The sequence below is a fragment of the Lampetra fluviatilis genome, chromosome 36, assembly GCF_964198595.1.
Source record: "Lampetra fluviatilis chromosome 36, kcLamFluv1.1, whole genome shotgun sequence".
NCBI lineage: Eukaryota > Metazoa > Chordata > Hyperoartia > Petromyzontiformes > Petromyzontidae > Lampetra > Lampetra fluviatilis.
In genome coordinates this window covers 6689808-6703554 of record NC_136310.1, presented here as the reverse complement: position 1 = coordinate 6703554, position 13747 = coordinate 6689808, and the positions used below count along the sequence as shown (strand labels likewise).

At 48.5% G+C, this 13747-nt stretch overlaps 1 protein-coding gene across 5 annotated transcripts in view; it reads left to right on the top strand.

The window, feature by feature from the left end:
* LOC144945069 (tyrosine-protein phosphatase non-receptor type 11-like) overlaps positions 1–13747 on the top strand; it is an 83906-nt gene that overhangs the window by 40147 nt on the left and 30012 nt on the right. For 3 of the 5 annotated variants that reach the window (XM_078873290.1, XM_078873287.1, XM_078873286.1), the window contains exons 4-9: positions 1433–1625; positions 2381–2497; positions 3638–3751; positions 8058–8154; positions 12166–12245; positions 13206–13367. In XM_078873290.1, coding sequence (XP_078729416.1) covers positions 1433–1625; positions 2381–2497; positions 3638–3751; positions 8058–8154; positions 12166–12245; positions 13206–13367 — 763 coding nt within the window. The remainder of the gene's footprint in view (positions 1–1432; positions 1626–2380; positions 2498–3637; positions 3752–8057; positions 8155–12165; positions 12246–13205; positions 13368–13747) is intronic. The other 2 variants (XM_078873288.1, XM_078873289.1) reach the window with 1 other exon arrangement.

The following is a 13747-nucleotide window of genomic DNA, read 5'->3' as shown; positions in this document are numbered from 1 at the left end:
CGCTCATATTGACCCGTAAATCAGTCCGACTGAAAATGAGCTTTGCGGAATTCTACGGCAGTAAAGTTTATTTGCTTCCAATTGATTTTGCTCTTGCCCGTGCACCGTAACTTTACCGATGTAATATATATTACAATTCTTTGTAAAATATCGCTCGTTGGAATTTCGGTGCATGTCTTATGTATACGAACAACGTAATAGTTTGCATGTGGCTCCTGACCGTAATGTCAAATGTTGATACCCAGTAGCATTGGTTTAAGAGGCTTCGCTTTTGTTGAAGTCAGCTAGCCCAGAGGTAATAGAATTTATTCTCTACCTTAATGCAATCCAGCTGAGTGGCTCTATCATCCGAAGGTCGTAAGGGTCAATGGCCATCATCCCTCTTGGATCAATAACAACAAAGAAGAACCATGCTTATGCATAGCTTCTGTAATGCTCTCCAAAAATGCCGGTTGTCCTCGGGAGTGATTCATGAGCGATTAACCCTTTCCCGTTCTGAGACGTCTGCAAGTTGCAGGGTGGGTCCCATTCACCGCTAAATCTTGGAGCGCGCAAGCGGCTCGGCATTAATTTTATTTAGAGATGCACAGCGCCGTTGATTTTAAAGACATTGTACTCACCGCAGAGAAGTATAGCGATACGACCGCACTCTTATACCTGGCGCCAAACTGTACCACATGCCCTCCCGCATGGCCGAGTGGAAACCTCGGTACCGATAGTTATTTTATTTTAGTTTTTCTTCCTGCTTTGTTCATAATGGTAGTGATCGCTCCAAGCGGTACGTCGGTAGACCGCGATGGGGCTTGGATAGCGGTTCTGCCGGGGAGTGCATGGACAAATCCTTTGATCAATGTGGCCGGTTTTGAATAGGGTTAATCCCCAGAGTGACGCAACTTTATACAAAACTACATTTACATTGTGTCCCCTCCCCCAGTTAGAGACAGATGGACGGCCAATGCATTAATGCATTAAACTCCTGTATCGCTGTATTGGACGATGGCCAATAGACGAGACTGGCAAAGCAATGGTAGCCAAAGGAGAGGGGCCCAATCACCATGGAGATGGTGCGATGAGATCGATACATTTTCACGAGTGAAATAGATTGTAGCGGCGATGGCGTGAGGAGGCCTTCATCCGAAAGTGCGTAGACCATCGATGACGATGAGACGAGCTGGACATTGGGTTATGGTGAAGCTTGGGTAAGGGTGCTAGAGATGGGCTTGAGGAGGCCTTCATCAAGCAATGGATTTACCGCAGCTGATGATGACGATGATAAGAAGATACAGATTTGTAGAGGCCTTCATCCCACAGCGCATAGACAACAGCTGATGATACTGAAGATGCTAACGACGACGACGATGATGATTGATTCTAACCGTGGCCACATCCATTTTCGTGCTGCCCCCCTCACCTTCGCACTCCGCGTGAGCAGTTGGTTCCACGGTCATATCAGTGGGCGCGATGCCGAGAAGCTGCTGACGGAGAAGGGGCGTGCGGGCAGCTTCCTGGTGCGCGAGAGTCAAAGCAAGCCCGGAGACTTTGTGCTGTCTGTGCGCACGAGCGAGGACCGCCTCGACAACAACGAGATCCGGCCCAAGATCACGCACATCATGATCCGATTCCAGGTGCGACGTGGGCGGAGGACGGCGTCTTGCTGAATTCGGAGGCGCGGCGATAAACAATGTTGCGGCGGTCACGGAAAGTTGGGGGGGGGGGTGCCAGTTGGCAGATGGCAAGCAGGAATGGAGCAGCCTCTGAGTGTGTGGAGGAGCTGTACCTGATGGGACAGGATACAAGGAGGCTTCGTCGGAAATGTGTGGAGGAGCTGTAGCCGAGGGGAGAGGACTCGACGTGGCTCTGGTGAGCACGTGAAAATTAGTGATGAAACGTTGAGGGTGGGTGGCCGGGTGGCACAGGAGTAACACTCGTGTCTCACAGCAAGAAGCGCCTGGGTTCGATTCCCGACTGGCGCCTTTCTGTGTGGAGTTGTCCGTTCTCTCCACATGTTTTCCGTGGAGTTTCCTCCTTGTACTCCTGTTTCCTCCCATGGCTTAAATAAAACAATATATGTGTATGTATGTTGAACTCCTTTCGCACCATACATAGCCAACCGTGCTAATCGGAGGTGCACTCAATATAACTTATTTTGGCCAAACATCACAAATTACTCAAATTGCATATAACAACTTGGCAGGGCCCTCCTAAAAGATGTATTGAGACTCAGTGAGGCCCTCCTGGTTAAACAAGCAAAATAATAACAAGAGTAATAAAATGAAATTTCGCCAATACAAAACCGTCCTCTATTTATGCATTGCTTTCCTAAGTAAATCTGTCACCTAACCTCTATCTTGACCTTTTCTCCGCCCCCCCCTACGCTTAGGACGGCAAGTATGACGTGGGTGGTGGTGACAAGTTCGACTCCCTCACCGACCTGGTGGAGCATTACAAGAAGAACCCCATGGTGGAGACCTCTGGGACGGTGGTGCACCTCAAGCAGGTCGGTGCCGAAGCGTCATCCCGCTGGTTAAAAAAAGAAAAACAAATCAATTAAATCACGACGTTTCGGGGGCAACACAAGCTTCCATCTTCAGGTGTAACCGTTACAGCAAAATTACTGTGATACTGTGATACAGTGATTTTGCTGTGACGGTTCCACCTGAAGACGGAAGCTTTGTGTTGCCTCCGAAACGTCGTGATTAAATTTTTTGTTTTCCTTTTTTAATCTACGTGACTTTACCGAAAAAACCAAAGAGTATGGATCCTTGCAGTGACGAAAGCTTCAAATCTAGAATCGTCATCCCGCTCTCCGTGCTCGTGCGGCTCGCATCCAGGCCAGGAAGGCCTGCTCTATCCCACGTTATGTAGTTCTGTTCATACAGGAGGCTGATGGGCCCAGTCTCTGATATAAGATCTTTAGATAATAGGTAAATAGACCTCCCCTGGTATGCATGAGGTCGTGGGTTCAATTCCGACCGTGATGATGGCCGTATGTTTGGAGTTTGCGTGTCTCGCTCCCTGTGGTCGCGTGGATTTTTCTCCGGCTCCTCCAGTTTTTCCCTCCACATTTAGAAACAATCGTGTTGAGTATTTGCCTGCTATAAATTTCCACATGACAAGCCACTTCGTTGAGCTATCATTTGTGGCGAGGTCAGTCCTGAAAAAGAGCTATACAGCTCTGTGTGGGCCTTATTTCATAAAATAAATATAATCAGGAGTTAGTTAACCAGTGTATGTTGAGATCTCTGGGCAGTGAACAAACTGGTCTTTGGGGTATGTAGATTATAGCCTCATAGACCGGTGTCTGTATATATATCTGTATGTTGAACTTCTTTCACACTGTACATAGCCAACCGTGCTATTCGGAGGTGCGGCAAATGTAGTGTCTGACTATAAACTTATAAATCGGGCTCTGATGAGATCACTGGGTAATAGACAGACTGGTCTTAGTGTGGTGTGTGCACATTGTATCTCACCAAACTTTACATTATCTATGGGGAAATCGTTTCTGCTGAATGCGTTTTTTGCTTTGTGTGGCACTTTTCAAAGATGCATCTACCTGGTGCGTTAAACGAGGACTTGCCGTACTTGGATGACGATTATTCCGATGGTATATTTCTCACCCTCTGCGCCGAGGCAGCCGTTCAACGCCACTCGAATTAGCGCTTCGAGTATCGAGCACCGTGTGAAGGAGCTGAGCAAGACCGCTGACAGCATGGACAAGTCAAAGCAGGGCTTCTGGGAAGAATTTGAGGTGAGAGTCCGCAGTCCGTGGGAAAACCCCCGTGCCGTGTTATGATACCTTGCTGATCTCGTCAAGGAGTATACATTATCACACGAACTCCGGTCATCCTCGCAGCCGCTTTTGGCTAACCATCGGACAAAGATGGTCACTGCATCGCGCGCTTTCGGATGCGCTTCTGCGGCCGTCTGGAACGCTCTTCCTTTCTGTTATTAGGAAGCCACTGGAGCCTTTGCACTTTTAAGTCTAGATTGAAAACTCGTTTTTTTCTAACTGCTTTTTATGTTTAGTTTGTCCTTCCTCTGCACCTTTGATTAACACGGTTGGCTACGGTGCAAAAAGAAGTTCAATATACATACATTCCTGTACCATTTGTATTTTTTGGCCAAAATATGAAGAGGCTCAAAATCGCCTGGACTGCACCCAATCTCATCAGATCCCGGCAAGCTAAGCAAAGATTTGTGCCTGGATATTGCTTCAATGGGTGACCAGATTGTTGTGGACTGGCATGGGGGGGCGGGGGTTGGGTGTTTAATTTTTCAGTAGGAAAATCCATCATTCTAACTGTACAATGTCTTATGGTGGCCCCACGTGGCTTTGAGTGTGGCCCCTGATGACGTGCGGCCGCCAACAATACACAAATGTGAAAACACCCCTCCATCATCGTACTGTCAAACCCCAATGGTTTCAAATGTGTGGCAGCCCTCACACACTTATGATGTCTTATCGCCAAAAGTGCCCCCCCCACCCCTCTAAAAATTAGTGAAGAACACTCGTCTATGTGCTCGTCTCTGCCGGCCAACGTGTCATGAAGTACGATAAAATAATCTCTGCGAAACTTCACGGCTCGGGGAAGCCCTCGTCCAGGAGTGAATTGACAAAGGAGCCTTTCGCGTGCACACAGCCGCCACGTTTGACGGCGACAAACAGGGTGACCGACAAGCTCCTTCAACCTGCTATTGTAAAAGGCAAAATTGACTTGTGCCTTTACAATATGGAAACAGCAACGTATGTACGTTTGGTACACTGCACGTCTTTCGCACCGTACGTAGCCAACCGCGTTAATCGGACGACGACAACAACAACAACAAGCCCTGAGTGTGGGCGGCTAGCCATCGAGCTGTCTCAGCAGTAGCCGGGTAGAGAGAGAGAGGGAGCCGAGCGTTTGCGTGCGCTTTTTCCCCGTCGGTCACCCCTCCACCAATGCACGCGTAGTCCCCGGGCGCCTGCGGGAAGAGTGGATAAGATCGGCGATAAGTACAGCACCGCAAGCCCAGGCTGGCAGTCGCCGGATCGCGAGGGTGCTCTCAAGCTTTACCGACAGCGACCCCGTGGGAGTTTGCAGCAGTCAACGATGGGTGGGGGGTGGGGGGCATAGGCAAACGTACAACGAGGTAGTTTTTGACTTAAAGCTTTCGTGACTGCAGGAATTAATATTCTTGGGTCTTTCGGTAAAGTCACGATGATAGGTTCAAAGAAAATAACAAAAGATTACAAAAAACTACGACGTTTCGATCGCAACATAAGCGGTCGTCATCAGGAAAAAAAACAAACGCTTGTGTTGCGATTGAAACGTCGTAGTTTTTGGTAATTTTTTTGTTATTTTCTTTGAACCTTTCTACGTCACTTTACCGAAAGACCCTAGAATATGAGGTAGCTTTTATTAAATAATAATTTGGGGAAAAAACTGTGCGTGTTAGATTTGGTTCGTGTCTCCCAAGTTTTGGACAAAACTTGAGCGAATTTGGCTGTTTTTTTAAATGGTTAATCTCGAAAAGCAACATAACTATATACTGCAGTTTGGTTCATATTGGATGATCCCTGTGGCAGTTTTTGTACCCCCCATCTCCGATGGACAGAGCAAACCCATGGATCAGAATAATTATTTATTCTGGAGGAATCCCATGAGCTATAACGTTCTTTTTCACAGATGTCCAGTCGTTAAATTCTTTTAACTCCGTTGGAAAGCGTTGACTTTCCAACTTTTCCTGGATAGCCTCGCCGAACCTTGAATATTTGCTCAGGAAGTTTCTACTGGTGATGTTTGCCAATCAGAAAAACGGTATTTAGGTTTGTTATTTACTAATTAAATGCTTTTTACTTAAGTGGCATCATTGAATGCTTCTCGTGTCTACTTTTGGTTTTAAATTCAACATCTCGAATTGAACAGTTGGGATGAAACTTGGATTTCTTCTACGTTAGTTTGCACAGTTAGTTTTTGCACGTCCTCACTTGTTTTTGTTTTCATATTCCTTCCTGGCTTCCACGTTTTGTGTGCTGCTCTCTAATGTTGCACCTGTTTTCTGTGGGCCTTTGTGTTTGCTCCTTTCCTCCTTTGCAATGAGTCACGATCCAATTCACCCGTTGAATGAAAGGCAGTTTATTCCAATCAGTAACTGGGGGGGGGGGGGTGGGGAAACGACGGATTTTTTTTCTCTCTTCCCCACAATTTCCTGCCCATTTAAGCAGGTTTCCCACCGCTTTTCAGCGATAAGCAGCAACAGCATGTGACTCACTCGTTGTCCCCGACATGTGCTTACCTGGCTACACAGAGGCAACTGCGGCTGCCAAAAAGTACAGAGAGAAGCACGGCTAGACGCACGCTTGGAATGCCGTAGAGAGAGATAGAGAGTAACACATTAATTAGACGACATATTGAGGTGAAAGGTGTTAAGAAAAGTAAGTGATCTATGGCGGGATGTGTCGCTAGAAGGGTTGGTGGCCCGGTGGTCGGGAATAACGATGAAGTGGCAGCTGCAGGAACGAACACGCCTGACAGGACATCTACCGCAGAGACGGAACGATGAATTCGGCTAGTGTGCAGACGCTCGATGGATTGTTCTGCCGTGAGACCGTAAAAGATTGCGATGCCTTGGGGAGAGACCCCCCCAATCGAGCAGTGGATTTATAATGGCCGACAACGATGAATGCCACTTCGTGTTGAGGCAAACAATGGGGGCATGGGAGGGCAGCGAAGGCATCACATGCTGCCATCAGCTGCCTTTTATTAGTTCTGGCCCGTGCGTTGGCTGCACCGTGGAATCCTTGGCACGGGTGTGGGGTGGTCGGGGTAGAGCGCCTCGCCGTCGGTCGCGTACGGAACGGTTCGGCACCCGCTCCAGTCGTTCCCGTCTCTTAAAGAGCACACGGCTTTTAAAGAGACAAGACAGACAATGGAGGGCACTGAGAACCCTTGGCTATAGCCACCCACCACCGATGTTTATTCCACCACCCTCCATCCCCCGCGAGAGAAGGGAGCTCTTCTCCGTCGTGAATCATTAATGAGCGACGAATCAAACTAAACCGCTGTGAATTAGCGTGCGATTGATATCCGCCGGTCACACTCCGTGTTTCCCATGGGGAGCTGTAAGGGCGTTCCCGATATTAAGACATAGTGCTCGCATTCATTCACAATTTGTCTTTTGGTCTTCCAAAATTGTAATTCACAATGTGGTGTGATTTCGGATTGTGAGGCCTCCTAAGTGGGGTTACTACGCTGTTGGCAGCAGAGAGCAGTGTAAAAAAATTAATTGTTGTACTGTACTTCTGTGCGCTCGGGTGTGTGCTACATACCTTCACCAATCCACACTGACCAGCAATCCCACAAGACCCGCAAAGGGTTGTGGAGGCCTTTATCCAGCAGTGGATTGATAACGGATTGTTATATAAACTAAACAATGAAAAACTATTTTTATTTTATCAGGTAAGGCCCACTGAGCTATATAGTTCTTTTTTAGAAGCAACCTTGCCACATATGATAACCCAACAAAGTGACTTGTTACAGGGAAATTTACAGCAGCCAATTACTCTGAACGCACGTTTCTAAATGCGGAGGGAAAAAACGCTCTTAGTATCTAGACAGCCTGTCATCTGACCATGCCAACGGCGAGCTCTGTGGCATATCTCTTGAGCGCGTACAGGTGGTGCAACTAAACTGGAGGGGGCCCAGGTGTTGTGCTACAAATAAAGGGTGAAAATTGTACCAGTTAATGATGATCATTTCATTTTATACGGCATCATTCATGCCAATTGCATCTCGCAGTGCCGTACAATAATTGTATATTTAAGGGATCCGTCCTATTTATAACAATTCTTGAGTAAATGAAAACCCTAAGGACATTTTTTGGAATAAACGGAACAAGGAATGCCATGAAAACAAAAGGTGTAAACGACAACAAAACTCCGTCGCAACAGCAACTAGACTGGGTGCCCCATTTCAACCCTTGCACCAGAGTTCATGCTCATCACGCCACACCAGTGCAAACCAACGTGAGGTCTCCTTATCGTCGCTTGTCTTTGCCGCCCCCCTCTCCCCCAGGCTCTGCAGCAGCAGGAATGCAAACTTCTCTACAGCCGCAAAGAGGGGCAGAGGCCGGAGAGCAAAGCCAAGAACCGCTACAAGAACATCCTGCCGTGTAAGCGTGGGCTTTAGCGAGCCCAGGGCGGAATGCCCCCCCCCGCCCGCTGCTCCCAACCCTCTCTCGTGTCCACCGCGTCCCAGAGGCACGCTCGAGCTGCTGAGCAATCAGCTTGATTTGCGTCGCGTTGGCACACGTTTGTCGCTGCGTCAATGCTGGTGGCAATTCCTCCAGCGGCAAGTAATGTCGTCAGCAGCAGCAAATCTGCAGGTCTTCCCCGTGACTGAGATCCGCGGGGGTGCCGTCTCTGCACATCCGTGCACTCGGGACAAAGTTCACCCTTGGCGCACTTTGCAAATATCGCCGGCTCCATCGATTGCGAGTTGATGGAGTGTCACGATTGGCGGTTGCCAATCGATTCAGGACTATATTGTTTTTGTATTTTTGTCTCTGGCCACACTCTTATGAGGTACGTCTTGTTTATATATATATATAATCTACGCATTCATCAATAACACTGTGGCCTTAAAAGGAAAAAAATATATAATAGGTGACGTTTCGGGCAATCGCACAGCTGGAACCCCCTTCTCAGTGCCCTACCATATTACAGACCAATTCAGATCTTATTGGTCACCCCGTGCCCTTATAAATCTCAGTATTCATCCTGCAAAGTCTCATCACAAGGGAGGAACACAAACAAATAGACAAAACATTTATTTTTGTCGCCTGTATTGAAACGACTGTACGCTAATATGGACCTGAAAACTCAATTTCCCTGCACAAGAATACGGGGTAAACCGTATGGGTTGACAGGTATGCAATCGCCCTTCTTCATAGCTCGTGAAATTATCTGTACGTATTTTATATCCTCTGCAAATGATGTTATTTTTTTCACTCGGTAATCAAACTGAATGTTTTAATCCTCGGAAAGAAATGCGCCAAAGTACGTTGGAACATATTTAATGGGGCGTTTTTTTTTCAGTCGTCGGATATTTCACATCAACTCACTCGCTGCACTTGAGAACCCGGTTGATTCACAGGGGGCTGAAGCCTGCGATTGAAGCCCAGGAGCTCGGTGTTGATGACTCGTCGCAGTCACATGATGTTGGCCCACAGAAAGACCTCCCCCCCCCCTCTCCTGGCCACTAATCTTTTGAAGTTTGATATTGGCTGCCCGTCTACACAGTCAAGATCCCCGTTTTAAACTTATATGCCCACTGGTATCACTCTCACTAACCCAAGCGCACTTTTTTTTTTACAGCCAATATGAAGGCTCTATTTTGTGTTACCGAGTCACGAGTTAGATTTTCTGAAATTCTCACCAGGCACCTCTCCACACTTGTCAGTTTTTGTCCGATGTGCCTGTGTAACCCTCTGTCTCCAAGACCCCTCCACACCCTGTACGCACAGAGGGCCTTGTAGTGCTGAGACAGTTGCACATTAGCCCGAGCTGTTACATGTCCTTGCTTTGCTTATGCCGTATTGTTTGTGGAGTTAGGAGGTCAACCGGAGAGCCCAGAGAATACCCATGCACATGAGTGTTTTACATCCGACACTGCTATCTCCTGGCCACTTAGCATCCCTACCCTACGACACCTTGCAAGCCCTGGTGGTCTTCCCGTCCAAAGGACTAATCAGGCGAAACCCTGCTTCGCGTATTTCTGAGACTTGGTGAATGCGGGGTAATTTTGTCTCGGGCGAGTGAAGTCATTCGTGGCATCGCTGGCAAACACAAGTCATGTGCCACTTAGCATTGGTTTAATTTTATATATATATACATATACCGAAAAGACAAAGACACCCAGTATAGCCATAACAGATTGTTGGGACAAGTGCTGTTAGCGAGCACCTATGAAGGCTAGAACGGTACACGAGGGGGTGGGTGGCCAGCACCATGCCCGACTGCCTTTGTCTCCCCAGTTGCGATGTTTACACACCACACCATGTACTCATTTGGGCTGAGGCGACCTAGCGGAGGCCCATGACCGGTTCAGATAATCGTCACTTGTGTTGGCCGTGAGCGGGAATCGAACTCGGGTTGCCTGGTTCGTAGCACAGCATAGCTAACCGCTACACTATCACTCCCACGTAAATATATACACAAACACACACACAGGATAAAGCAGTGAACTGGTGCGGTGAAATGCTGATAACGCAGCATGGGGAAATGGCGCTGAGGTCACTAGATCTCCACTCATGCCCAGTCTTGCTGTTGTGTTTTTATGGAAAGTCGTGTTTTTCTTGGGAGTGAGACTCCTTCGCTGGGCAAAAGGGTGGCTCGCGACACCGCGCCGATGCTGTGTAAACCTCCAGTTTTTTGTCCATCCACTGCTGGATGGAAGGGAAACTCTCCCCCCCACCGCCGCCGAGTTGTGTTTGTCTTGGCCTTTGTTTGACCGTACTACACCGCGCTACTCAGTGCGAGTTTGCGAATGGGGTGGGGGGGTAACCCAGGAACCCGTTCAGATGTCGCTCGACACCCGAGGTAGCCGTAGCCAGGAATGAAACTCAGGTTTTCCGGGTGCATGGCTTTGTGCGTGAACCACTGATGCAGCTCCACCCATTAGCAACCCGTGCATTTGTCAAGTCAACAACTAATACCAGTTGATTGTGAATGTTCCTCTGGTTTTCTTTAATAAAGTGAGGAGCCTTGTAGTATTAGAACTTGTCAATTTTATCCTGGGCTGGGTGAGGACACATGTCTGTTGTTTTATTTGTCTTCTCTATCCATCTGCCATTCTGTAATTGAGTGTATGTATTTGTGTAAATATGTATTTACATCTGTAGGTATGTTAATTGTATGGATTTATGCTTGTCCATCGGGCTACCAGTCCGTATCTCCATCTGTCTGTAAATCTTTCAATTTCCATCTGTTAACATAGACATAGACCAACCTGTCAATGTTATTCCATCATTCTGTCGACACCAATAGTGCTATCTCATAAGCTAACACGGCATGTGTGACCGAGATGACAACATGTTGGGCATGAATGCAATCTGTTTAATCTGAAGGTTTAGATAAGCAATCTTTTACAACGTATGCTGCGGTAATTCTGTGCACTCTGTTCTCCTTGGTGTGTGCTTATCCGTTGTAGGAAATATCGTTTTTTTTGTAAGTCGCGAAACAGTAATATGGAATGTGTTCTATCATGGGGGTAATGTTTACCCATGGTAGCAAATATCATTGCGTGTGCTGCTAATTTGTAATAGGAAGTGTAGCCCACGTGTAATTTTCTGGTTATCAATAGTGGAAAATTTTGCCACCTCCAACTCAAAATAAAACAATGTAAAATCACGCAAAATGCTAGTAACTGCTACGCACGGCCCTTTTGTATAATCCACTCCTGTGCAGGTTGTGGGGGTTATTTGACCATACTTCACCATGTTGGTCAGTGTGAGATTTGGAGAAGGCTGGAAGCAGACATGTGGAAGTGTAGACATCCGGTACAACATTGGTTATTGCTCAAGCATTTTACTGGCCCACTATGTAGCCCTGAATGCCCTCGTCCTAAAACAGCAATATTCAATTAACCCTTTCCCATGACGAGATGTCTGCAAAATGCAGAGTGGGTCCAGTTCATCGCTGAATCCCGGAACGCGTTAATTGTATCTAGAGAGGCATGGCACCGTTGTTTTTTTGAAGACATTGTACTCACGGCAGAGAACTGTCGGGACACGACCACACTCTACGATAGCTGGAGCCAAACTGTGCCACACGCTCTCCGGCATGGCCTCGTGGGAGCCTCGGTACCGATAAAGTTATTTCATTTTTTCTTCTGATTCCGTTCCGATGATGTACGATCTTTTCCCATGACGTACACGTACATCATCGGAACGGAATCGGAAGAAAAACTTACGACGGACATGTACATCATTGGAATTGGGAACGGGTTAATTGCAACATAGGTTCAAAGGGCATTGTAGGTTTTTAAATCTCATCGCCATCCACTGGACTGCAATATTCTTAACATTTAGCAACCTGCCTCTGCCACGCAACGAGTGTTTTTTTTTTTAGGTGGGTGCCACGGAGTGTCTCGTCATTGTTGTCGTTGCCGTGTTGTTTTTCAGTCGATCACAACAGGGTGATTCTGAAGGATGGTGATCAGTCCATTCCTGGCTCCGACTACATCAACGCCAACGTGATCACAGTGAGTCTCCCGGGAAAAGGTCCAGCAAAAACAAGTCTCTATAAATAACACAAACCACGCGGCACAGGCACGTCGGCCAGCCTGCCCCCACGTGTATTCCCGCGCTATTAGAATTCTCATTTGTGGGATGACCTTTTTTTTCATTTGGATGGATGTTGGAGTTTTGGGCATGTCGTTCCGATCGCGAAGATCTTTGTTAAATACCGTAGTCCTTGAGTTCAGAATCGGAGTATTTAATTTTGCTGGAGGAATCCTCCGATGAGCTTTAAAACTCTCGTTCACAGATGTCCAGTAGGGGCGGTTCAGAACGATGGAACAACAAACAATATAAAGACACGATAGCAGTCCAAGCTGCAAGGAAGGCAAACAAATCCCCCAAAAACATTAAATTTATGGCCAGGACTAATATAAGCGGTGAGTCTCTGGACCTGTCGTGGTGCCTCCTCTAGGTCCAATCCACCTTAAATGAGTCCCTAAGGCGATATGTAATTATGAGCACTGAGGAGACAATCGCGACACCCCCACCACCCCCTTTTGTGCGCAGCGTCAACCTTCGTAGGAGCTCGCCAACAACAGCCCGTGTGGGGGCCACGTGGTATCTTTGTCTTGTGTCAGCGCACGCATACCCGTGCGTGGGTATGTGCTCACGAGTGTACGTGTGTGTCTGCGTTTGCGGGGAGCGGTAGTGCAGCGCGCGCGCTGTGCTATGAACTCGGCGACCCGAGTTTGATTCCCGATGATGGCCAACACCAGTGACGATTATCTGAAGCCGTCGACTCGGCCTCAAATGAGTACCTGGCGTGGTGTGTAAAAATCGCCAATAGGGAGACAAAGACGGTCGGGCGTGGTGCTGGCCAGCCACCCCCTCGCGTGTCTTTCTGGCCTTAATAGGCACTCGCTAACATTACTTGTCCCTACAGTCTGTTAAGGCTACACGGGGGATCATTGTCTTTGTGTAAGCAGGCAGACATCGACAATGGGCGAGTGGGCAGCAAAGCGCCGAAACGGTACATAGCAACGCAGGGCTGCCTACAGAACACCATCGTGGACTTCTGGAGGATGGTGTACCAGGAGAACTCGCGTGTCATCGTCATGACGACCAAGGAGGTGGAGCGCAGCCGGGTATGTCCCCTCCCTCCTCACCGTTATCCCATTCCACCCAGCCAGTCTCCCCCCCCTCCCGGCCAGTCTCCCCCCTCCCCTCCCCACCAGTCTCCCCCCCCTCCCGGCCAGTCTCCCCCCCCTCCCCACCAGTCTCCCCCTCCTCCCAGCCAGTCTCCCCCCCCCCCCTCCCGGCCAGTCTCCCCCCTCCCCTCCCCACCAGTCTCCCCCTCCTCCCAGCCAGTCTCCCCCCCCTCCCGGCCAGTCTCCCCCCCCTCCCCACCAGTCCCCCCCCCCTCCCCACCAGTCTCCCCTTCCTCCCCACCAGTCTCCCCCCCCCCATCCCCACCAGTCTCCCCCCCCTCCCCACCAGTCTCCCCCCCCCTCCCAGCCAGTTTTCC